At 39.6% G+C, this 27,343-nt stretch overlaps 1 protein-coding gene across 3 annotated transcripts in view; it reads right to left on the bottom strand.

The window, feature by feature from the left end:
- PIP5K1B (phosphatidylinositol-4-phosphate 5-kinase type 1 beta) overlaps window positions 1-27,343 on the bottom strand; it is a 308,400-nt gene that overhangs the window by 122,049 nt on the left and 159,008 nt on the right. For all 3 annotated transcript variants that reach the window (XM_025359786.1, XM_025359788.1, XM_025359787.1), the window contains 3 exons: window positions 25,664-25,794; window positions 12,420-12,537; window positions 33-185 (listed from right to left, as the gene is read on the bottom strand). In XM_025359786.1, the coding sequence (XP_025215571.1) occupies window positions 33-185; window positions 12,420-12,537; window positions 25,664-25,794 (402 nt within the window). The remainder of the gene's footprint in view (window positions 1-32; window positions 186-12,419; window positions 12,538-25,663; window positions 25,795-27,343) is intronic.

Here is a 27,343-nt window from a genome sequence, read left to right as displayed (position 1 = left end):
AGTAGAGGCTTTCATGATGTGCAGTTCCTTACCATGTAATAGCCCGGCAGGAGCTTCTGAAGAAACTCAGCTTCTTTGTGCTGAACTGTTTTGATGATAAATTCATCATCACTGGTCACAAAAAACAAGGATCCACTGGCTCCAGGGTTAGACAGTTCTATTAGAGGTTCACTGCAGATGGAATACTAAAAGAGTAAATGAATAAACATTAAAACATACACTTGATGTACGTGATACCTCCAAGGAGGACAATCATAGCACTGCACATCTTGGCTATGTTGAAACAAGAAGCTCTCTCTATGGGCTTTAAAAGAGGCTCCACATATACCAAGAAGGCTCTCTGTGAGATTTCTACAGATTTAATTGGTCTGTTTATCTTAATAATTCTATGATGAAAAACAGACATACACTCTTTACCCCCAGAGTCATGCAATAGCATCATGAATCATCCTATCTGTCCAATGAGATAATTCAGTCGTGTTGACTAAGGTGCTTTGTTTCCAGCAAATGTCCATAAAATAACAAGTGAAGATGCGATCCGCACTGTGTTTTATCCCTTGAACACCAACCCTATTCTCTTTTCATGATTTTCCCAGAAGATGTCATCTACTCACGGTTTCAACAAGGAGATGACTTCAACATCTGTATCTCCAGCCCAGATCTTTCACTAGGGCTCAAGACCTGTTCATCTAACACTTTAATAGACATTTCTATTTTGGTTATACCACAAACAGTTTACATGCAAGAAGTTCACAATCAAGTTAATCTCAAGGCTGTGGTTAGCCCATATGGTGCCTTTGTGGTTATTAGAGAGATGCAGCTCCGGGCCAGGATACAAAGTTGGTGAGTAGAAGAAAGGCTGGGGCCAGGCGTTGTGGCTCATGCCTAAAATCCCAGCACTTTGGGAGGCTGAGGTGGGTGAATGATGAGGTCAGGAGATCGAGACCATCCTAGCTAACACAGTGAAACCCTGTCTCTACAAAAAAATACAAAAAATTAGCCTGGAGTGGTGGCACGCGCCTATAGTCCCAGCAACTTGGGAGGCTGAGGCAGGAGAATCTCTTGAACCTGGGAGGTGGAGGTTGCAGTGAGCTGAAATCGCAACATTGCACTCCAGCCTGGGCAACAGAGCGAGACCCCACTCAAAAAAAAAAAAAAAAAAAAAAGAACGGCTGGATTCCAGTCTCCACTCCTTCCCCTCGGCCAGCTAGGAGAGCTTGAGCAGTGCACAGCCTGCACAATTGCACATGGTGACCCTAGATCATCTGCTCCCTGTTCTCTGCCTTTTCCCTCTTTCCCTTAGAGAATGGAAGCATTATTTGCCTTGTTCCCCAAACCAGAAACTAGGGCATCATCCTTGACTCATCACATTTTCCCATCTTTCCTATCCAGACTGTTGATGCTACTTGCTCACTTCTGCCAACATCCTAAGTTCAAAAGTTTCATCATTTCATGCCTGAATTGTTACGGCAAGCTTCTGGTCTTAATTTTCCACGCTCATCCCCTCCAGTACATTCACCAGGAAACTAGGCATCTTTCTGAAATGCAAATCTCTTCATGTTTTTCTGGGCTTTCACATCTTTTGCAGAAAGACAAACATTGCACGTTCTCACTTATTTGTGAGATCTAAAAATCAATGGTTCTTAACAGAGCTTTCAAAGGCCATGAATGACCCAGCCTCCTCCCCAGCCTTCCCTCTCATGACTTCCTCCTTCAACTTTAGCTCTAGCCCCAGAGACCGACTTCTCATGTTCTTTTTTTTTTCAGTTTTTAAAAAATTTATTTATTTATTATACTTTAAGTTCTAGGGTACATGTGCACAACGTGCAGGTTTGTTACATATGTATACATGTGCCATGCTGGTGTGCTGCACCCATTAACTCGTCATTTACATTACGTATATCTCCTAATGCTATCCCTCCCCCCACCCTCTTCCCACGACAGGCCCTGGTGTGTGATGTTCCCCATCCTGTCTCCAAGTGTTCTCATTGTTCAATTCCCACCTATGAGCGAGAACATGCGGTGTCTGGTTTTCTGTCCTTGTGATAGTTTGCTCAGAATGATGGTTCTTAAAAGTGCTGCATACTCTCAACTCCCAGGCTTTTGTGTTGTCCTGTGCCTGCGACAACCTCCCTTCTACTTCCACCTGCCTACCACTCATTGTTGTACTTAATCAGCATTTAAAAAACACCTATTGAGCATCTGCTATGTCCCAGGCATTCATAAAGCTTATATCCCAGTAGGAGGAAACAGACAGTAAACAAGTAAATACGTTACACATCAGAATGTGGTAAGTGCAGGGGAGAAAAAATGGATCATGGAAAAAGCAGCAGAGAACACCAGCAAAGAGTGAGGAATGGGTTGCAGTAAATTCCAAATAGGGTGGTCACTGAAGGCCTCCTTGCAAAGGTGGCATTGGAGCAGAGGTTGAGACCAGGCAGCAAGCCACATGGCTATCTGGGGAACGGGCACTTCAGGCAGAGGGAAGAGCAAATGCAAAGGCCTGAGACGTGGTGGGTTCAAGGCACAACAGGAGGCCAGTGGCTGGAGCAGACAGGGCGAGGAGGAGCCCTGAAAGGGATGGGGCCAGAGAGGTCAGGGGGACAGACCACATCCAGTGCTATAGGCCACTGGAAGGACTTTGTTCTTTTCTCTAAGGGAGCTGAAAAGCCATTGGAGAGTCTGGAGCAGAGGACCTCTCTGTTGGGTTAGGAAACCACTGGAGAAAGACAAAGGGAAGATGCAGGGAGCATAATTCATAAGCTGCTGCCACAGCTTCAGCTTTCAGTGCCTGCTGAGACAGCACTTGCTCTGGAAAACTCTTCCTGGTTCCATGGATAAAAGATCAATTGCTTCCTGGCCCTGGATATTCTCATCACAGAAGTCACCACAAAATCCTGCAATTGCCTGTTTCCTTTTCCCCGAGTTGCAGAGATTGTAAAACTCTGTGCAGCAGAAACTGTGACTATCTTACACCGTGATACAGTTCCAAGACCTGTGCCTTCGAACATGGTAGGTGCCTACATACGTGGTAGGTACTCAAGAAATTTCTGTCAGATGGCTAAACTCCACCAACAATTGTATGGCTGTAAATATCACTGTTTTTGGTTTTATTAAACTCAGTGTTTATTAACTAATAATCCACATCATTGACTAGAGAAACACTGGGTGGCAGAGAAAAAGGTAAAGAGGCCATGCAGGTGTGAGATAGACCCAGTCTGGCAGAAGCAGGAGCTTAAAGAACCACATCGTCTTTAAATTTTTCTATTTTTAAATTTTTGATTGACAAACAATGATTTGTTTAATTTCAATTTTTTTTATTTCAATAGCTTTAGGGGTACAAGTGGTTTCCGGTTACATGGATTAATTGCATAGTGGTGGAGCCTGGGATTTTAGTGCACCCATCACCTGAGTAGTTGATGTTGTACCCAACAGGCAGTTTGTCATTCCCCACCCCCTGCCCACCCTGCCTCTTCTAAGTCTTCAATGTCCATTATACCACTCTGCATGTCTTTGCATACCCATAGCTTAGCTTCCACTTAGAAGTGAGAACATGCAGTATTTGTTTTTCTATGAGATATAATAATTGTATACATGTATCGGGTATGTGACATTTTTTGATCATGAATACACTGTAGAACGATAAAATCACGATAGCTAACATATCCATCACCACACACACTTCTTTGTGGTGAGAATATTTAAAATCCACTTTAAAAAATTAATTTAGAAAGATATACATTACTATTAACTATAGTCACCTTGCTATACAATAGATCACCAGAACTGATTTCTTCCATCTAACAGACTTGTATACATTCGCCAGCATTTTCCTTGTTCTCTATCCACGTCCTACCACCTCAGCCTCTAGTAATCACCATTCTCCTCTACTTCGATGAGTTCAATTTTTCTAGATTCCACAAGTGAGATCATGTGATATTTATCTTTCCGTGCCTGGCTCATTTCAGTTAGCACATTGTCCTCTACGATCATCCATGCTGTTCTAAATGACAGAATTGTGTTGTTTTTAAAGGCCGAACAGTATTCCATTGTGTATATATATCACATTAAAAAATCCATTTATCCTTTGATGAGCATTTATGTTGTTTCCATCTTTCCCATTGTGAATAATGCTGCAGAGAACATGGGAGTGCAGACATCTCTTCACTGTACTGATTTCCGTTGCCTTGGATAGATACCCAGTGGTGGGATTGTTGGATCATATGGTAGCTCTATTTTTAGCTATTTGAGGAACCTCCCTACTGTTTTCTAAAATGGCTGTATGAATTTACATTTCTACCAACAGTATATGAGAGTTCCCTTTGCTCTACCTCCTCATCAAACACTTGTTATCTTTTATCTTTTTTGATAATAACCATTCTAACAGGTGTGAGGTGATATCTCATTGTGGTTTTCTCTCATGATTAAGAATGTTGAACTTTTTTTATGTATCTATTGGCCATCTGTCTTTTTTAAAAAAAAGACAAGGTCTCGCTCTGTCACCCAGGCTAAAGTGCAGTGGCCTGATCACGGCTCATTGTAGCCTTGACCTCTCCAGGCTCTGGTGATCCTCTCACCTCAGCCTCCTGAGTAGCTGGACTACACGCATGTGCCACCACGCCTGAATACTTTTTTGTATTTTTGTAGAGATAGGGTTTTGCCATGTTGCCCAGGCTGGTCTCAAATTTCTGGGCTTAAGCAATCCACCTGCCACAGCCTCCCAAAGTGCTGGGACTACAGGGGTGAGCCAACATGCTTGGCCTGTATATATATATATACACACACACACACACACATATATATTTTGAGAAATGTATATTTAGGTCCTTTGCTCATTTTTAAATAGGGTTATTAGTTTTCTTGTTATTGAGTAGTTTGAGTTCCTTATTTATTTTGGATATTAACCCCTTACCTGATGCATTATTTGCAAATATTTTTTCCCAATCTGTAGATTGTCTCTTCACTCTGCTGTTTCCTTTGCAGTGCAGAAGCTTTTTAGTTCGATGCAATCCCTTTGATCTATTTTTACTTTTTTGCCTGTGCTTTTGGGGTCACATTTAGGAAATCACTGCCCAAATCAATACTGTGCAGTAGTTTTTCCCTATGTGTTCTTCAAGTAGTTTTACAGTTTCTGGCCTTCCATTTAAGACTTTAATCCATTTTGAGATGATTCTTGTTTATGATGTGAGGTAAGGGTTCAATTTCATTCTTCTGAATGTGGATGGCCAGTTTTCCCAACACCATTTCTTGAAGAGACCATCCTTTCCCCATTGTGTGTGCTTGCCACTTTTGTCAAAAGTCAATTGACTACAGATGTGTGTGTGTGTGTGTGTGTGTTTATTTCTGGACTCTCTATCCTATTCCATTGGTCAATGTGTCTGTTTTTATACTAGTACCATGCTGTTTTGATTACTACAGCTTTGTAATATAAACAGCCATATCTTGAGGATATAGGCATCTGAAAAAACATCAAGGCTAAAAAATCCCAAAAGTTTTGTTCTGAGCTTGTGAATACTTAAGTCCCTATCATAGAAAAACCTGAAAGGAGGGACAGTGAAAGAAAAAGTGAGAGGAGGGAGAGAGAAACTAGCAGAAACATGATTAAAAGGTAGTTTCTAGATATGACCTTTTACATTATTCTGCTTTGAAAATACTGAGGATAAAGGAAACAAAATTATCCAAGAAAAGAAAGAAGCAAGTGTTTGCTGGCTTCCTAAGTCACTGGCAACTTTCATCTTCCACTTCCCCTTCATTCTGTTAGCCTTGCTTCTCAACAATCTCTTACTAAACAGCATTAGAGCCTAAGCCTACAGATGAGTTGAGGATAAGTTAGGAAAACAGAAATAGCTATCAGACTGCAGACAGGACGCCATAAAAACCAAGAGGAATCAGAGAGCGCTTGCCCAGCCATGTGTGCAGACAAAGTGTTCTTGTGGAAGAGTGACTCGTGAAAAGGGCATGAGATTTGTACCAGCTGCTAGTTATGTGATCCCGAGTAAGGAATTTAGCATCTTGGAGTTTTAGAAGCCTCATTTCTAAAAATAAAGGTAATAATATCTACCGGAAAGTTACTGGAAGTTTTTAAAGTGAATGCTTTTGAAATCCCTGGCAAAGAGTGACCACGTATTGCTGTTGTTAATTTTATGACATGATCATACACAGGTGAGAGAAGCACATGGCCTACAATATACTCATTCCACAGGCAGGTAAGAAGAGCTGACACCACCCTAGGATGCACTGAGGTTCTCAGCCTACTGCCCATGACTTCAGGGTGATCCAAAGAGACACGAAAGCATTCTGAGTGAAGCAAGAAAATGTTGGGTTTCTCATTTACTCACGAATTTGGGACCCTGGAATATAAAGGTGTGGACTCCAAGCTCTCATAAAAAGTGAAGGCAGACCCCAGACTCTCTTTAGGAATTTGGATTCTTTGCTCCATGGCATTTGAATTCCTGACGCAGAACTTCCTTATGAGTAGGAGTTTATGTTGTGAAAATATGAAAACAACAAAGGATGCAGCAATTAGAGGCTGCAAATAGAGAAATTAGGGGGGTGATCCAGAAAGAGGTGTCTAGAAAAAACTGGATTCAGACCTAAACATCTGCTCCCAATTAAAGTCTCCAATTCTTCTATAAGCAGTGACATTAAAAAAAAAAAAATGCAGTGACATAATATGAAGGCTATTTCATTGGTTACTACACTGTCAAATATTCTTTTATTATGTCATTTATATATAACATGAATGAAATAATAAATTGTTTTGATCCACTTTAATAACCCTTTGGGGGCTATTCATAGCCCAGCATCCATGTGCAATAAACTGTGATTATGATACTGAACAGGAGTACCACCATTATGCTGTAGAATTCTATGGTTTCTCACTCTACAACTCAGTTACTACATTCTCTTCTAAGCCACCTTCTTTGCAACATTGCCTCTTAAGAGCAAATGAAGAGGAGAGATGGGAACATTTTAATTAGTCATGATCAAAAGCCCCCATGCGTGCTCCTGGGTTTTATGCACCTTCCAGGCACTTGTCATCTGTGCAAGCTGTTCTAATGTATTCATGCTCTTGCTTCTATTTCCTGCAGGGTCTCCCTGCTATACCCACTGGAGAAAAAGAAAGAGCAAAGCACAACCCAGCTGGGCCCTGCCAATGTAAATTAACAATGTAAACTTGCCCCATGTGGCGGAGATAATTTTATGTGCCATTTCTTCCCCTGATAGTATGAAATATTCACTCTGCTCGCTTTCTTATTGGTGCAGGTGAGCCTGAAAAGACTCATGTAAGTTCTACTGGATTTTTGAATAACCAGGCACATGATGGAGAAGGAAAGAACCCATGGCTGGTTGCCCAAGCAGAGATGGGAATGCTCTCGGGCCATTTGGCTTTGCCTTGGGAGGTGTTTGTCTAGGAAAAAATAAGGAAGAAGGAAAGTTTGCACTGCTGCGTGCAGAAGCTCCTTCACCGTACTGTTTCACAATCCAAATTATGCATGTTTCAACATGAAACTTGTTATCAGCATGCACATGGTAAATTTTAATGGGACTGAACACATAAACAGAATAATTCAGGCAGGAATCCAGATGCAACAGCAAAAAACTAAGTAGAAATACACACAAATCGCAAGTATTCAATATTACACCTAAGTATGGAGTTACCAACGGCTAGAGATTGTTCCCACACCCCCGACTTACATCACTATATCTTCACAAGTGTGGGTTTGAGTAGCCCAAGTTTGCCAGCCACCATGATGTACTTTGTGACTGGCACTGTATCCTTTGTTTCTTCACAGGGTTTTTCAAGCAATGTCTTATTTCCTATTTCTGTGCTTTCCTTTAGCTAAACTCTTCCAAAATGTGTTTTGTTAAAGGTGTTTGACTTCTTTCGGCTGTATTCTTCAGAATGGACAATCACAGGTCAATGGGCTAGGGAGAGGCTAGCTTGAGTATATATTTGCTAAGAGGTCTGTGATTCTCATCAAATATGGGAAGCATGAGGCCAGCTGGTGAAGGGTCTTCAAGCTCTTGGGGAGACCAGTGTTTGGTCTAGGCTCTGACCCCACCAGTGTGTGTAACCTTGGGCATCTCCCTTTGCTGATCCCAGCTTCAGATTCCTCATCTGTAAAATGAAGGATTGAGCTAAAAAGTCACTGAAGGTTATTATACCTGACACTCAAGCATGCTGTGTCATGTAAACGACCCTTTCCTCATCGATCACACTCCAGATCATTAGGTGTGGCCCCAGATAGAGCGGTTTGGAGGTGAGCTTCCAGAGACTCCAAGGTTTATTGGGGAACTGCCTCAGTCCTGTGCTACAGGTGTCTCCAGTGCAGGCACAGGTGGGTGGCAGCTGCTGTTGGGGACCAGGTAGTCATGTTTAGCTAGGGCCACTGCCTTTGTTCTGTTTCTTGCAAGCCCCAGAGATGTGTCTAGTTACTGAACCATGTGCATGGTGAATGAGGGAGGTGGACAAATGGAATCAAACAAAAACACACTTACGTACCTGGCTCTATCTTTTCCCCATCGTCTGTGGGTCTGTGTGTGTGTGTGTGCATGTGTGTGTGTGTGTTTCAGACACAATCTTGCTCTGCTGCCCAGGCTAGAGTGCAGTGGTGCAATCTTAGCTCACTTCACCCTTTGCCTCTGGGGTTCAAGTGATTCTCCTGTCTCAGCTAACCAAGTAGCTGGGACTACAGGCTCATGCCATCATGCCCAGCTAACATTTTTGTATTTTTGGTAGAGATGGGATTTCGGCATGTTGGCAAGGCTGGTCTTGAACTCCTGACCTCAGGTGATCCACCTGCCTTGGCCTCCCAAAGTGCTGGGATTACAGGCATGAGTCACCACACTTGGCCTCTCTCTACCTTTTAAGTTATACTTACATATATAAAAGTGAAAAGAAATTGTGAAATTAACACTCATGTATCTATCTTCCAGCATCAACTCATGAATGGTAAACTCATTCATGATCAATCAATGATCAACTCATGGCCAATCTTGTTTCTTCTAGACATCCAACCACTCTGCTGCCTTACTTCCCTCAGATTTTTCTTTTGGGGCTGGGGGCATTCAATTTATTTATTTTTAACGGTTATAGTGAGATATAAGTCAGAAAGCATTCAATTCACCCATTTAGAGTATATAATCATTCTGATTAATTTTTGAATTGATAAATAAAATTGTATATTTTTATGGTATACAACACGATGTTTTGATGTGTGTATACATTATGGAATGGCTCAATCAAGTTAATTACCATATTCTTCACCTCACATATTCATCACTTTTTTTGTGGTGGGAACTTTTTCTTTTTTTAAAAAAAATGATATATAATAGTTGTACATATTTTGGAGGTATATGTGATATTTTGATACCTATACACAATGTGTAATGATCAAATAAGAGTAATTGGGATATCTATCACCTCAAGCATTTATCTTTAAAATCTACTTTCTCAACAATTTTCAAGTATATATTATTATTATCTATAGTGACCATGTAGAATCGATCTCCCACATTTATTCCTCCTCTCTAATTCAAATTTTGCTATTTATTTATTTTTATTTTTGTTTTTTTGAGATGGAGTCTTGCTCTGTTACCCAGGCTGGAGTGCAAAGGTCTGCACTCGGCTCACTGCAACCTCCGCCTTCCAGGTTCAAGTGATTCTCCTGCCTTAGCCTCCCGAGTAGCTGGGATTACAGGCACGTGCCGCCACGCCCAGCTAATTTTTGTAGTTTTAGGGTTTCACCATGTTGGCTCGAACTCCTGACCTCAAGTGATCTTCCCACTTCAGCCTCCTGAAGTGCTGGGATTACAGGCATGAGCCACCGTGCCTGGCTGTCTAATTCAAATTTTGTATGCTTTGACCAACTCCTCAGATTCTGTTGAAGTACATCCCAGATATCAAACAATTTTATCCATACGTACCTCAGCGTATCCTCTAAAAGACAAGGATTCTCCTTTTAAAATAGAACCATGATATTATTATCCCACCAAAAAAGTTATTTCTCAACACCATCAAATATCTAGTCAATCTTTATATTTCCTTAGTTTCCTATAATTTAGAAGCTTGTTTATTTGAGTTGCCTGGACCTATCTGTTAATGTTAATAATGTTCCTGATAAAAACTCTTCCCTCCAGCCATATTGGTCCACTAAATGTCCTTCTGAAAACTGAATACATCCACATCTCTGGTTCTACAGTGCCCCTTCCAACCCTTCACCCCTGAGCATCCGTCTCTTTTCTACCTTTCAAAATCCCTTGTAATTTTTAAGGCATGGTTAAAACCACACCATGCTCATAAGAAGACCTCCTAATCATCACCCCAAGAAAGAGAAAGACCTCTACCTCAACCCTAGAGTATTTCATGTTTTGCTTCAGTTTTTACATTTATTGCCTGGTAGAGTTGATTGGTTTTCTACATAGACAAATTAGCATTCCAGTTTGATTTTAAGTTCTTTGTGTGTCGTGACTTGTAGTCTTTTGAATTTCCCTACAAGTATTAGCAAAGTGTTTTAGATATAATAGGTGTTCAAAGTGCCCACTGATTGATTACGTTTTGCCAGCTACAGGCACAAGGACTTCTCTCGTGAGAAGTGATGAGCCAGATTCTTACGCTCCTTTGTAAATACTCTAACCACATTATGAAAATAATTTTTCCAGCTTAAAGACTCATTAGGAAACTTGGGTAGGCTGTGTGGGAAGTTCTTCAGAAAAGGCTCTTCCCAAAGAAAGCAAATTTATGAGGTCTGAATGAATGAAAGAATGGACGTCCAGCCTTTGGGGCAATGGATATGGGAGGGCTAAAGACAGGCATCCATCTGGTCATATTGACTGGATCAGCAGTGTGAAACGTAAGTCTAAGGCACCTCTTCAGCTGGTGAGAAGTTCAAGGAAATTCAGAAAGAGAATCCATTAAATTTGAGTGTGTGGCAGAAGATGAGAGATCTATCTTGTTTTCCATAATATAATATCGAAACCCCATTGGGGGTATATCACCAGTATAACCACATCGTAAACCCCATCTCAAACACATCACTCCATTATCATCAGTATAACCACATTGTAAACCCCATCTCAAACACATTTTCTGAATGATGACAACCTTCAGTAATTACAGAATGGCTAGAAACCAAAGGATGTTCTCTAACACACACACACACACACACACACACACACACACACACACACACACAGAGAGAGAACAAATGTGTGTGCTTGTGTACTTGCATTGGTAGTGACGGGTAGAGGCACCTGAGGCTTCAATTAAAGGGGAGTGGTAAGAGAAAGAGAGCAATATATACATTTAAGGGCAGCAGGATGCCAGGGACTTTCTACCTTGCCCTCACCATTCTTTGGAGACTTACTGATGTGCCTTGAGAAAGCAGTATTGCTTCATTAGGCAGAAGTCATATCATTTTCTTACGGACCAAATAAAGAAGATCATTCACAGATTTTCTTTTTTCTTTTACAAGATTCAGAGGAGACATAAGAGAGTCTTCATCAGCACAGAGTAGAATCAACTTTTAATTATTTACATCTTATTCAAATTATAAGACGCATATTATATACTCTTTGTTACACATGTTGCTATACTTCCTCTGAAAAGCACTGTCCCAGGATCTGGCTCAAGTCTTATTAAGATCATTCAGAATGGGATGCACAATAAATATTTGATGGCATTCTTCCTACAGTCTTTTGGAAACCAATTTTGAAGAGCCCCAGGGTGTTAACAGTGATCAAATTATGAAACAAACCATTTTTTCATTTGCAACAGAAAGTTCCTGGCTCCTTGAACAGGAATGAGGTAAAACTCTGAGGTCACATCAGACTACCTCTCACAAAAAGGCTGTTGTGTCTGTACTTCTTGTGTGCCAGAAGGCAGATGAAGAGCACAGACAAATCAGAGGATAAAACATGCCCTTGTATCAAATAAAAATGTTTAAAAAGTCTGCCTGAAGAGATCTTGAGAACAAAACTATCCAGATTCTTTAAAATGTTTATTCAAATTTGTAGGTCAAGGTGAAATGGTTGTGGGCCAAGGTAGTTTAGAGGAATGGTACAAATAAGGCAATTAACATAGAAAGGCTTTTGAATAGAATCTAATCAGCAAAATTCACAGGAGTATTTAGAACTAATTATAACATATCTGTTAGAATAATTATCTGAAGTCACAACTGATATTATAGTTATTTAAATATCAATTACCATCGCAGATTTTGCAGTTATCAGTAAAAGCTACACAGTCACATCAACATTTCTTGAAGCTAAATTTATAATCATTATAAAACTTGGAACTTTTACTATGCCCCAGAGCTTTATAAAATGAGAGACACAAGCCACTTGTTGCTGTTGCTACGAGACAAATGTTTACATCACACATTTCTATAGAAGGAAGAAAAATGACAGGTTCTTACCAAGTAATCATCAGGCTTGATACCAAAAAGTTCTCTGAAATATCGGAATGCTAATGGAGCGTATGTCTTAAATCTAAAGTCTGGGTAGTGATGTGCTGGGGTCAGATTGCTCCCTTCGCTGAAGTCAAAATATTAAAAAGAGAGAAAGAAAGAACACATTAGCAAGGACAATTTTGACTGCAAATTCTAGCTCTATTAGTCCTGGGCCAATGTTACCTCTAGAAAAATCATCCCCTGAGAGTGGGTTTCTCAAAGTTCATGTCATAAAGGCCAATGATCACCAGGTAGAAACAGATGCTAGTTAGTGAGGGTCACTCTGTGCAGGCATTCCCTGTCAATCAGTGTCACAAGCCTGAAAATTCATTTATCTTTTTGTGCTTTCTTCCTGGGAAGATCACTCCATTATCACCAGTATAATGACATTGTAATGCTTTGGGTAAAAGATCTAGGCCTTAGAGTGTGGAGCAATTTCAAAAATGCATTTTTTTTAACCATGAAGTTTGGATATTTGGCAAACATTGTTAACCAGGGATAAGTGAAATTAATTCTTAAAACATCCTACCAACAAAGAGAACCATCACACGGAATAGGACCTCAATCTGAACTCTTTTATTTACACTTTAAAAAAAAGAGACCTTACATATTTAAAAAATTTAAAACCTGATTTCCATTCCCCAGTATATCATTGTCTTCTTTTCCTTTTTCTGGGTTCATTTTGAAAAATTATACACAATACTTATGATACATAAAATGTACAAAGAATAAACCAGTGCATATCAATGAATCCAAAATGCTGCTTAAGACATAAAACATTATCCATACAGCTGAATCCCCTTCTGTACTTTTTACTGGTCAGATCCACTGAGGGATCCACTGGCCTAAATGTTGATGTTTATCAGTCTCATCCTTTTTATTCTTTGACTCCATACAGTATTACCTAATACATGAGCTCAGTCAAACCACCTAAGCCACTCATTCTTAAATTTTTCAGTGTTTTCATTGTTAAAATTTTCAGAAAAATTAGAACAATGCAATAGAATTTTATGTAAAGGTTCAAGATCCCTTTGATCTACATTCTAGGTGGGACATTAAGAGCCTACGCAAGTTTATCATGGTCTGCTTTTTATGGATACCACACAAAAAGGACTGGGCAAATGACAAAGACTTTCAGCACAGAATAAACACTTTGGATCTACTACAGTTTAAGTTGTTGAGATCAATCAGATTCTTGCATCAATGCCTGGCACATAGCAGACACTCAATAAGTATTTGTTGAGTGAAAGAATGAGTCTTCAACATAATGCTAATAGAGAAGATGTGATTTTTACATGGAAATTACATTAGAAAATCAATGTGTAAGGCAGAAATTCAGCATAGTCACAGGTCACCCTTGAAAACTAGGAAGTATCTATTCAATATATCATATGCAACTAGTTTTTCCTCCTGCACGATTACCGATGACTGTTTTGTTTTTTTGTTGTTTTTTTGCTGAGTACCAGAGGACGGAGCTGGCTTGTGTTGTTAGGGGTTAGCACCATATAATAAATGGTTATCTTGAAAGGCAGGATTACACTCAGGCAGCAGCAAGGCTACACACTAGGAGAGTGATACAGGGACTAAGACTGCCTAAGAGAAGAGCAGTCACATTGTAAGGCATGACCCCCAAATCATCTGCTCATTTAAATGGTTATTGTTTCTCTAAGCAAGCACAGTTGAATATTTAGTACTAATGTATGATGCCCTGGTGCTGTATCCAACCATTTTCTCTTTCTATATTTTGGGATTTAGGAGGGGATTCGATCCCATGGGACTGTCAAAAGGAATGATTCTGAAATATATATGGCACGTGATAATTTATTAATATAAATGTAGATTATATAGAAATAAAGGGTAAAAGCAAAGAGGCTCAAAGAGACCTATAACATCCTTCGTGACTCGATTTTGCAAGCAAGTAAAAATAACCACAATGCCTTAGGTTTTGAAGCAGGCTGCTTTCAGTGGGCTAAGAGCGTTGCCAATTTCTTCTCTCTTTTTCACCTTCTATCTCATACAAAGGAACTCATTCTATTGGAGCAGATTTCCTTCAACATTCAAAGAGGTAAGATAAAACACCCATGTTCCACTTAAATGGAGTTTCTCTCATATTTTTGCAGCTTTGGGCCCAAGATTTTATCAGAGAGGATGCTGCATTTACTATTATTATTTTCATTTTGGGTTAGTTCTGAGCTCCTTGGATTATTCATCTTTCCCTGAAGTTTCCATTCATTATAAAAATTTTCCTTAGATTCACATCTCTCTGACTACTGTGATTTATTCAGTTATAGTGTAAAAATGATAGTGTTAGGTTTCCCTGGAGTGAGACAGACACACAAACACATGTTCACACATACACACAAGAATGCTCATGTACACACAGCAGAGCAGCTTCAGGTAGAGAACAGGAACCTTTATTTCCTTAGGCATACAGAAATAATAATAGGTATTTGGTGGTTTAAAAAACCACTAAATCATTCCATGAAAAAGAATTAAATCTAGGTAGCTTTGGGCCATATTAAGATACAGAGAAGTATGGGCCAACTGTGAGGCAGGCTTACCTACATGGGACAATCAAGAAAATATATTTGTGTAAACAGAGAAAATGAAAAGGAGTGGGCATAATACTTAATGGAGGCATCATACAGAATGGATGTTGCTTCACGGTGTAATTAACATATAGGAAGTAACAATTAATTGCTGAGGTTACACAATCTTGAACCTCCGTATTTGTATGAATGGAAAGGAAAATTCTCATATAGTGGCTTCTATAAATTAGGTTCATAGTACATCACAACTCTTTGTTTGTTTTCTCTCCTAGGAGATTTTATTTTATGGCTTCTATTTTCCTTTGGTTAATATTAAGATTGGGCTGTACTCTCTTAAGTCCTACTAGATACACTGTGTGGTAGTTAAGATGGTGGATTTTATAGTCCAGGGAGACCTCGGTTCAAGTTGCCTCTGTAATTTACAAGCTGAGTTTCACCAGGCCCAGTACGGAACCTCTACAAATTAAGTGGCTTAGTACATGAAAAGGTGAAAGTTAAAGTACTTTGAATGCAGGGAGCCATCAACACATTTGGATGATTGAGGCTATATAGGAAACAGCCCTGAGCCAAACACTTCACATGAGGAATGTGTTGAAAATGTAGTTAAAAAGAAAAATAAATGACAAAATGGGAAAATATTTACAACTCATATCACAGACAATGGGCTAATCTCCTAATATAAAGAGCTCCAATAAACTGCATAAAAGTCCAAAAAGTCCAGCCAGGGCAATATGGTGAAACCCTGTCTCTATGAAAAATACAAACATTTGCTGGGCATGGTGGTGCACACCTGTAGTCCCGGCTACTTGGTGGGCTGAGGCAGAAGGATCGCTTGAGCCCAGGAAGTTGAATGTGCAGTGAGCTGAGACTGCGTCACTGCACTCCAGCCCGGGCAACAGAGCAAGACCCTGTCTCAGAAAAAAAAAAAAGAAGATCAAAAAGTTAACTTAAAAAAATAGCTGAGGATACGATCAGGCACTTCACAGAAATGAAAAGATATGACTCAAACATAAGATGCTCAACCTCATTCATAAAATAAATGTTACTGAGAGACATTTTACCTGGAAAACTGGTGAAAATCCACAACTGTGATACAGCTTGAGGAGAATTGGTATTCTGAAATATTGTTAGTGGGAATGTAAATTGAGATATTTTTTCCCATAAAGGACATTTTCACAACTGCTATCAAAATTACAAACATGTAACTCCTTGATCCAGCAAATACATGCCTATGTTGTTCTATGGATAAACTAGCATTTGTCCAAAACAATATATGTGAACATGGTTACTCATTATGGCAACCTGGATGGCCTTCAGGAGAGGACTCGTCTAATTAATTATGATTCAGCTACACAATGGAATTTTATGCGGTATTAAGAAAAGAATAAGAGTGCTTATTACGTACTGACATGGCAAGATCTCTACGATAAATTGTTAAGTGGATGAAACGATGCAGAATGCTGTGTATGGTATGTCACCACTTGTATAAAAAAGAAAACAAATATTCTTTTGGCACGCATATTCATAAAAAATCCTTGAAGGAAAAACAAGCCACAAGTAACAGTGATAACTGGAGTTGGACACCGAAAAAAGGCACAGGGACAAAAGAAACTTTTCACAGTATTCCTTTTAAGAACAGGACAAAACTTGCCATGTATTATCATTCACAAAATTAAATAAATTTTAAAAGTTAGAGGTTAAAAGCCATAAACTGATCCCTCTTCCCCCAAATAGAGCCCTCCATGCTCAGCACCACAGCAGCAGATTTGTTTACCTCCGCATATTTAAGCTGCTCCAATGAATAACAAATACCAGCTTGACATGAATGAAGTCTAGTGAAGGAAATGCAAATTAATGAGATTGCTGGCCCCTGCTGGGCCTGGATATTTGTCAGGGGAGCACGAGTGCAGAGAAAACAGCAAGTCCAGTGAAGGTCAGCCAGCAGGCAACAACCTTGGTTCTCTGAGGCCTCATGTGGGCACATTTACTGTGTGTAGATGTGGGTGCCAGCCCACAGACGTTCCCCACAGAATCTCCACAGCACAGGTACCAAGTGCTTAGCAACTTCCAGCATGGCAGAACTGCCAACATTCAAACACAAGGACTGCAATCAACATTTGCCTGCTGAAGTCCGCAGGCTTTCCTTGCCTGAGACTGGGGTTACCTGTTGGGTAATTGTGCTCAGCATCCAGACTTAGCAAAAATGAAGTCAGAAAAAGAGTAGACCTCCTAACAGTTTAAGATTTACCTTATTATTTCTTCAGTGCACTTATGTAGGGTATAAAAAAAAACCACCCAACAACTGACTTTCCTGTCTTGGCATAAGTTGAAGCTTTGGAAATCTCAGCTATGGGGTTTTAAGCAGTGGTTCTAGATGCTTGGATCCCATGGGCCAGTAAAATTTCGATAACAAAAATTTGGAATTCAACCTTGGATTTCCAACTTTATTTTGCCAAGTAAGAACCTAAACAATTAAGCAAACACACGTTACAATCCCTATCACATCATAAAAGGGCATTTTTAGCTCCAAAAAAGGAGAAAGAAATTTCAAATAAAGAACAGAAGTTTCTCTGTCCTCTTCCCCACTTATTCACTAAGAAGCAGTTAAAGTTCAATCACAGACCAGCTCTGGCATTCCGATATTCACCTATTCTGAGGCAAGTTCATTTTTAAGGCCAAAGCTACTGCTCGTCTTAGTCTAAAAATACATATATCTTAATGGCAACGTATGTTCACAATTACACAATGTTGAAGTTTGAGGAAGCATTGGCCACCATCTGGAATTCCCCATTTAGCAGATAAATCAAAGTCCAGAGAGGGAAAATAATGGCCCAAACTGATCAGGAACAAACACGATTGGGAGATGAGACTCACATCAGGAGAAAAGTCACAAGCAGATAGGAATGGCTTAACTCAGACTTGACGTTCCTCTGTTATTCTTTTCAGGATTCGGTTACAAGTTTCAGAGGTTTCTCCCTGCCCAAATACCCAATTACTTCCACATGAGGCCCTCACACCACAGGGGCTGGTGGGCAGAATTTCACTTACAGAAGCTTTGGTAAGCTGTTCTCCTCTGTGTGTACTAATAACATCACGGCTTTGTTTATGGGGTTTTAGAGCCTGATGACCAAGTGCTAGTTTTGGTGGCACTGGACTGAGAGATGTGGTGGTAAGCAATGGGGTTAAAACTAATTTAGCATCTCAAACTAACACAAGGGGTCCAGTTTTGGAGCTGAGACTCAAAGAGCTTTGTTGTCTCTAGAGCAGCATTTTCCATTTAGTGAGTTTCGTTTATTTCAGATTGTAACCAAATCATCAGTAGCGGCTCTGGGGACTTTTGACAAAACTAGTACTTACACAGTTCCTAGGTGATAGTGGTCAGTTTCGCTAAAGGATGCTAAATGCCCTCACTTTTGTTCAACAAACGTGACCTTACCCTCTGTGTGACGGGATAAATGAAAGGTGCTTTGTCTTGATGTACAGACATTAGGAAAGCTTAAGGGGCACTACAGTTGGATGAATGCCACTACAATCCAGTAACAAACCACTGATGGTACCCAGTCTTCAAGCTGGACCTTCGTACACAGCAGTTGGTAAAAGTGGCTTTAAGGTATTATTCATTGCCTCTGCCAGTTCAGCCAAGGTGGAGATCCCTTGGTTTCCACATACAATTCTTTACGTAACTAGAGAGAGAGACAGAAATTGGTCCTCTCTTTTGCCAAATTAGATAGTGCTCATGAATGGAAAAGCAAAACAAAGCAAAACAAAAGATACACTCCTTGCTGGTGCCAACCTCCCATTGCTGAGCAGTTCTGTGATGGGTGCACATGAACTGCATTATAAAAGAGGAGGCTGCACCATCTTCAGAGACCAACCAGCTGACAGCCAATCTTTAAAAGTCAGCCTCTGAAGACAGCTTAAATTCCCCAACCAAATAGTGCATTCTGGGATGTTATTTACTGGGAACATGTGACATCATCGGTTATCTAAACATTAAACCATCCAAGAAGTTATTACCATACTGGAAAACTGTGCTTGAAGATAATTTCAAACAAAGTAGAATACTGTATAATATCTAGTGCATGCAATAAATCCTTTATTTTGAACTGAAGGAAGAGGTATATATGGCTTTTATTAATAGGAAATCGGTTTCTCCCCATCCTCACCAAATACACATTGAACAAAGACGTGAAGAGTTTTGATTTGAAGGGGCATCATATTATGGGCTTGCCCAGCAGCAGTCGCCTCTCATTTTCTCCCAAGAAGACTATGCTGGTATCTTTGTTTTCTACCCACATGTACATAAAAATTGGTGCAGAATGTTTGTATAGATCAGGAGTTGGCAATCTTTTTATTTACTTTTCTTTTTATTAAAGGCAATCTTTTTATTTATTTTTCTTTTTATTAAATATAAAGAAATGAGATCTCACTATGTTGACCAGGCTGCTTTCAAACTCCTGAGCTCAAGCAATCCTCCCACCTCGGCCTCCCAAAGTGCTGGGATTATAGGCGTTAGCCACTGCACCCAGCCTTGGCAATCTTTTTCTATAAAGGGCCAGATAGTATTTCGAGCTCTGTGGGCCATACGTTCTCTGTAGCAATTACTCAACTCTGCTGCCATTGTAGAATAGCAGCCGCAGACAATGTGTAAATGAATGGATGTGGCTTTATTCCAATTAAACCCTATTTACAAAAACGGGCAGTAAGTGGGGCCTGTCCCATAGGCTATTGTATGCTGACCCATATGGTATAAAACAGTGGTCCCTAACCTTTTTGGCACCAGGGACCAGTTTTGTGGAAGACAATTTTTCCACAGACAGTGGAAATGGGGGGATGGTTTTGGGATGAAACTGTTCCATCTCAGATCATCAGGCATTACATGCTCATAAGAAGCAAGCAACTGAGATCCCTTGCATGCACAGTTTACAATAGGGGCTGTGCTCCTATGAGAATCTAATGTCGCCAGTGATCTGACAGGAAGGGGAGCTTGACCTCCTAATACTCACTTGCCCTCTGCTCACCTCCTGCTGTGCTGCTGGTTTCCTAACAAGCCACGGACCGGTACCTGTCTGCAGCCCAGGGTTTGGGAATCCCTGGTATAAGATGGACTCTTGGATAAGTTTATGTCATTATGCCTTGAAATGCAGGCAGTTGGCTAGTTTGTCAAACCTGTAACATTGAGTTATGATATGAGGCAATATTTTATATGAACCTTTGACATATATGTTTGTTTATCATTTAGGATAATGTTTCACCCCTTTGCCACAGTTTCTTGGAATTCTTTTTCAAAAGGTGGGTATTCCCTGGCTGTCCAAATAAATCCTGAAGTGCATGTGGGTCAAACCCAAGGGCAGTCTGTTTTCGTAACAATCTTTACATCAAGGTAAACTCCTGTTTGACAAGTGAAGAGACTGAAATATAGGGGCTTTAAAAATTCCTCAGCTGCGTAATTATTCTTGAATATGGAAAGATTTTAAACTTTTACCACCAGCTTTTAAACCATTTTTGCCACTTCCACAGATTAGGGCTGGTTCTGAGGGGAACAAAGAAGCAGATTGAGGTCCATAATTCTAAGATAAAAGCTGGACACTTGTTCTGATTCAATAAAGCAGAAATACCATTCCCATGCTTTATTGCCACAATGTAGAGAAAAACAAAACTCTGGGGCCAGCTAACCCTGAGTTAAAATCTTGGTTTTACCATTTATTGGCTGGATAGCCTTGGGCTAAGTGACTTAATGTCTTAGGGCCAAATTATTTCATATACCAAATAGTGTTCTTATAAAGATGAAAGATAATAAAAATTAATATATGTTATACAAGCCAATTTACTATATGAATAAAACTATGCTTGGTTCAGTTAGTTCTTAAAAATTTTGCCTCCCTTTGCCACCTTAGGTTCTTGTTTACATGGTACAAGCATTATAAACCATCCTCCTTCTTCTTTATCCTATCAATGCATGAAAACTATCTACAACCTTGAGCTTCTGATCCTAACACAGAATTTGGGGTCAAAATATTAAGATATGATCATGATTTTCTTACTTATCTACTTTGAGATTTTGGAACACATTTTGGAAGATCATGGAGCCAGACAGTTAAAAGAGATTTTTATATCCTCTTTCAAATCTTAAAAAGGCCCAGGGCTTTTTCCATCTACAAAATGAAATAATTCACAGGACAAATTATGTACTTGATATTTAAAAATAACTTTGAGCAGCTTCAAAATATATAAATAAGAAAAAAAAAAAACAACAATGCATTTGGTTGCTAGGGGAAATGGATTCTGCAACTTCAGAGAGCAATAAATTAAAACATCTCCAGGTACCTCAAGTAATTAGTTCTATGACCCAGATAGACTCGTTGAGTTCTGGAGCCATCAGAGACTGCAGAGTGTTTTGGATGCTTACAACCAGGGCCTGTCCTGCCCACCTACCCCTTTCCTCATCCCCATATGGGCTTGGAAATACTTGAAAAGAGAAAGCATTATTTGACTGATTTATTGAAGTTTATTTGACATACAATAAAGTATACAATTTGTTACTTTTTCACATGTGTATATCCACCTGTGGAACCATCACCACAATCAAGATACTAAATTTATCCATCACTTTGTAGGGGTTTTTTGATTGCTACAGCAACTAGGAGATATTACTGGCAGGGCCTGGGGACCACAGATCTTCTGAAATGTACTGTCTTGCACAAAGAGTTGTCTTATCCAACAAGGCCAATAGCACCTCCATTGAGAAACACTGGGCCAAATCCCTTTGCTAAATCCATGAAGACACTGAGTCCAGATGATGAAACTGAGGCAAGACTAGTTTCTTCTGTTTACTGTAAATCCATCTGGTGTGTCTGTGTTACTTAACAAACAAGATAGCATCTGCTGAAAGAAATTCTTGGTCTGAATCAAATGTTGAGGCCGGCACCTGCCATGGTGGCGTGGGAGTCTGAGTCCAGGGGCATAGAGCCAAGCCGGGACAATAATTCTTTTTAATTTAAAAATAACAAATAAGAAAAAAAATGCATCAAATGTTAAATTTTGTATTGCCATTTTTGTTTTGAAGGCAAGATACAGACTTTCATTTTCATGGGGTGTTTTTAGTAAGGTCGCTTGAATGAATAGAAAGCATTTCATGTATACTTTAAATAGTATGGTTTGTTACATGAACCTGAAAAGACAGTCCAGTCATCCCATGTGGCAGCAGAACCATGCTAGGACCCAGGCTATTTTTCACTCTGGTCAATTTGATTTTTTGGTTTTGACCCCAGCAATATTGCCTCACAAATCCATTTTTTTGTTTGTTTGTTTTTTTGAGATGGAGTCTCGCTCTGTCCCCTAAGCTGGGGTGCAGTGGCGCCATCTTGGCTCACTGCAAGCTCCGCCTCCCGGGTTCACGCCATTCTCCTGCCTCAGCCTCCCGAGTAGCTGGGACTGCAGGCGCCCGCCACTGTGCCCAGCTAATTTTTTGTATTTTTAGTAGAGACAGAGTTTCACCGTGGTCTCGATCTCCTGACCTTGTGATCCGCCCGCCTCGGCCTCCCAAAGTGCTGGGATTACAGGCGTGAGCCACCGCACCTGGCCAAATCCATTTTTTTTTAATTCGAGTACCCACCCAAATCCTACCCATCTGCACCTTTTTCCCTGGACTGGACTCTCGCCTGTCTTTCAGAGTAGATTCACACCTTCGGTCCATGAATCTCCAGCCTTTGTCTTCAGTCACACAGAACATTCCCTCACAAACTCTGCTATCTTTCCACTCACCAGTCCCCACCTTCCTCTTCCTACAGATCATCACTAAAAGGTAAGGCAGACAGCATGTCATTTTTTGGTCTAATATCTGATTATTTTAGACAGCCCAGAGAAAGGGTTGATTTGTAATTATAATTGTATGCACAGTTCTCTATCGCACTATTTAAATCTAACTTAATCCAACTAAATATGCCTATATGCAAACATCTATATCTATTTAGCCTTTCTATTTCATGCATCTATTTTAAATAGTTTTAATCTATATTTATTATGTATTTTCATTACTCCATTGCATATGTGTATACATATATGTGTATATATACACACACACACATATGTGTATCACTTAATACTTTTCAAAGTTCTTCTTATAGACTTTTACTCATTTTACACAATACTATTATAAAGAAAATGAGGGAGGTAATTTTTTTCTTTTTCGTTCTTTTTTTTTTTTTGAGACAGAGTCCCACCCTGTCACCCAGACTGAAGTACAGTGGCAGGACCTCAGCACACTGCAACCTCTGCCTCCCAGGCTCCAGAGATTCTCCTGCCTCAGCCTCCTCCTGAGTAGCTGGGATTACAAGTATGCACATTTATAGGCTGCAAATACTCTAAAATGCTATATTTTAAATGTGACAAGGGATACCTCTAAATAAAGGAAAGTCAGCTAGCTACTCCTCTGCCAGTGAGACACCTGCTGCTGCTACCTTGGATGACAGTGAAGGCCAAAGACACAAAGTGCTAATAGATGTCATTTGGATATTTAAGATGCTTTTAAAAAATGATTTGAGTTTTATTAGTTGTAAGAGACGTGTGATAACTCCAAGAACAAAATTTGTTATCTACCAGAAAAGTTCTCTCTCTCAAGTGGAAAGTCATGGGTGAGGCCAGTGGTTCTCAAACCTTTCTGTAATGAGAATCACCCCCAGGGCTTGTTAAAACAGATTCCTGGTTCCCACCCAGAGTTTCTAATTCAGTTGGTTTGGGTGGAGCCCAAGAATCTGCATGTCAACAAATTCCAGGTGTGCTGGTATTTAGGATTTGGGGACCTCATGCCTGAGCTACGCTTTCCCCAAGAGCCCGTCAATGGCTGGCTATGTTGATTGGACACTGGAAGTAGAAGAGGTCAGTCAGTGAGGATGGGGGGAGCACATGAAACATCTTTATACCCCCACATTCAGCTGTAATGCCCTCAGCACCCTGAGCTCACTGTCTCCACACTCCCACCAAAGTCCTCCATTTCTCCTGTTCTTTGTAGCCAAAGAACAACAAAGTTGAAATCTCTGGGTAGAGACCTTTGGAAACCATGAGAACTCAAACAAACATCCCGCAAACACACAAGCATTATGAGCCTAAAAAAATCATACCAAAAGATGAAGATAAACTCAAGACCCCCTGGCTTTTAAGAGAAAAATATGTACTTAATACATACTTTTTTTTTTTTTTTTGGAATGGTAGACTGTTAAAAACAAACACAGAGAACAATTCCAACTATAGAAAGAAGAGTAGGATCATGAGCAAGGATTATATCTTGGGCCTTGGAGTTGTCCATTTTCTGCCTGGAATCTGGTTCTCATGGCTGCTAGAGGACCCTAGACAAGTAGACTTCAAAAGGCCAGTAGACCAACTTTATTCTGTAGCTAAGAGCATTTAAAGTAAAACTAGGTAGCTGACTTTTAAAAATTTATGGGCTCCGGTCCGTGGTGACTATGTGGGGGTTACCGCATGTCCACATACAAGTTTTATTTTTAGGCAATTGACACCTGCACACAGAGATAAATGTGTTAACATAATTCTTCTAAAGATACATACAGATTTTTAATAAGGTGATGGGGACACTAGTGGTAAACAAAGTGTCACTTTAGCCATGTTTACCCAAGCCTGGTAATAACAAGGCTTATTTTGAAGAGAAATGTTAAAATCAATTCTCACAGCTTCAAAGACAAAATAATTACCTCCAAGTCCCCAAATTGAACATCTTTATTTTTATTTTTCAGATCATTTGAAAAATTCTGTCACTTGTGGTGATTGTTTTTTTTTTTTTTTTTAATTTTTTTTTTTTAATCAGTGTTGACCAGGTTGACCTCGAATGCATAGCCTCACCTCCCTGAGTGCCAGGGCAACGGGCCTGAGCCACGATACTTCTTATTTAATGATTACTTCTTCTCTTCCTAAATGAAGGTAGTAATATAATTTTTAATTAATTAGTTTTATTGTGGTAAAATATACTGAACATAAAATTTACCATGTTAGCCATTTTTAAGTGTACAGTGCTGTGGCACTAATATATTCATATTACCATCATCCATTTCCAGATGCATTCGTTTTTAAATAATTGATCCCATCACCCTAAAATGATGAAAGCTAGAGATAATATGTATAGGTAACCTTGGTATTTTTGCAAACAGCAGGATTCTCTATGTTTTCCAGAGGAAAGTTAAGTTAAAGTCATCATAAAAGAGAATAGATAAGACTAGACTCAGATTTGAGGCCCAATTGTGGGCCTAGCTCATGCTTTTAAATTAGGGGGAGCAAAAACCTAGCACCAGCTGCTGCTTCACGGAAGCCTTCTTTCTCTAAACCCTTGGTGGACATTACTCTGTAATTACTGCACTCTTTCCCACTGAACCTCAAAATCTTTCTCCATATGGTCTTCCAGGTATTTATCATAACTAATTAGAATTGGTCCATAGATGAAACCTATTTACCATCTTCACATAAAAATTGCGAGGCATCAGGAAGTAATTGTGATGAAACAGGAAATAAACATCATTTGGACTGCCTTTGGCCTGCCAAAGGCCCAATATTCACATCTGTACATGTAAACATGCACATAGTAGAAAAGCCCTTCAATATGGGGTTGTCACAAAGAAATAGCATGGAAATCATCACAAATAAAAATGTTCTTACCTGGGTAGAAACACACTTTCCACCACATAAAAGTCTTGCATAAGAACATCTCGTTCTGGCTTGGAAGTGAGATTGCCCACTGTGTATCCTATTCCCAGCTGAATAGCACCTTTAATAGCAGATGATGCAGTCTGCAAAGAAAACAAAGGTCTCAACATTAGTCTTAAGAGTCAGGGCCTTGTTCAATGGTACAGGTAACAAAACGTGAGTGAGGTTCGATTCTCTTTCTTGCTCCAAAACAATGACAAGGCTGAGGTTTGGCAAGATGATAAGTTGCTTCTTTTGATGCAGAATCTATTCCAAATATTAAAGCTCTTTCTTTTCATACATTTTTTGTGATAATGTTTCTTATAAATGTTTAAAGGTCTAATTATAATCCAATTGCTCATCTTCCTTTCACTAAGAACTCAGAAACTTGAAGGAACACTTTCAATAAATAGCATTATAATTTCTACCCAAAGACAAATGGTACATTCACATTTTAAAAAATAAGAACTTCTATAACATATTTATAAATTAGTAAGAGTATTTTATCTTCATAAGAAATGAGAGAGTAAAAAACAATTTGAATCTTTGGAGTACACAAATAATTTGGAAATTGCTTACGAGTCTCCCTATAGATCCATAATAATTTCTTACACTGATCTGTGCTAAAACATACAGCATGGGGACATCAATATTTCCCACTTACTACTTTTCTGGTATCATCCAATAATTAAGCTGATGTAATGTTAACTTTGAGAATAACTACCGTAAATATGTATATGTGTGTGTGTGTCTGTGTGCGCGTGTGCACGCGTGTGTGTATGAGCATACACATATATAGTTTTAACCAACATAATAGGAGAAATAACAGAATAACTCCATTTAGGACAATTAGAATGTATTTTTTTATGGTGAAGTGTGTCATACTTTTTATGCCTTGCACTGCCTAATGTGGTGCTACATACATGGTAGGAATTAAACACTTAAATCAGTGGTTCTTCACCAGGGACATCTGATGATATCTGAAGACATTTTTCAGTAATCACAACTGGCGGTGGTGGCATTATGTCTAGTGGGTAGAGGCCAGGGATGCTGCATGGGCCAGTTTCCACCACAAAGAATCATCCAGACCAAAATGTCAATAATGCCGAGGTTAAGAAACACTGACTTGAATGGAGGTAATAAAGATCATTGACTTTATAGAAAAGATACTTTCTTTCTGATTTAATGTTTTTACCCAGCAAATCTAAGATCCATCCCCACCTTCCCATATGCTTTGTATCTTTTTATTTCTTCAAGCTTTTAACACCAGAGAACACCTGTCTATTCTGGAAAAAATTTCTTCTCTTGATTTCTATGATAGAATATGGTCCTGGAGCCACTTCTATATATATAGAATACACACACACACACACACACACACACACATACATTTTTAAATTAAAAAAAAAAATTTTTTTTTTTTGAGACAGGGTCTTGCTCTGTTGCCCAGGCTGGAGTGCAGTGGTGCGATCTCAGCTCACTGCAATCTCTGCCTCCCGGGTTCAAGCAATTCTCGTGCCTCAGCCGCCTGACTAGCTGGGACTACAGGCATGCACCACCACGTCTGGCTAATATTTGTATTTTTAGTAGAGATGGGATTTCGCCATGTTGGCCAGGTTGGTCTCAAACTCCTGGCCTCATATGATCTGCCCA

Source organism: Theropithecus gelada, chromosome 15, assembly GCF_003255815.1.
Source record: "Theropithecus gelada isolate Dixy chromosome 15, Tgel_1.0, whole genome shotgun sequence".
In the NCBI taxonomy this organism is placed as follows: Eukaryota; Metazoa; Chordata; class Mammalia; order Primates; family Cercopithecidae; genus Theropithecus; species Theropithecus gelada.
This window is presented reverse-complemented; position numbering and strand designations above follow the sequence as displayed.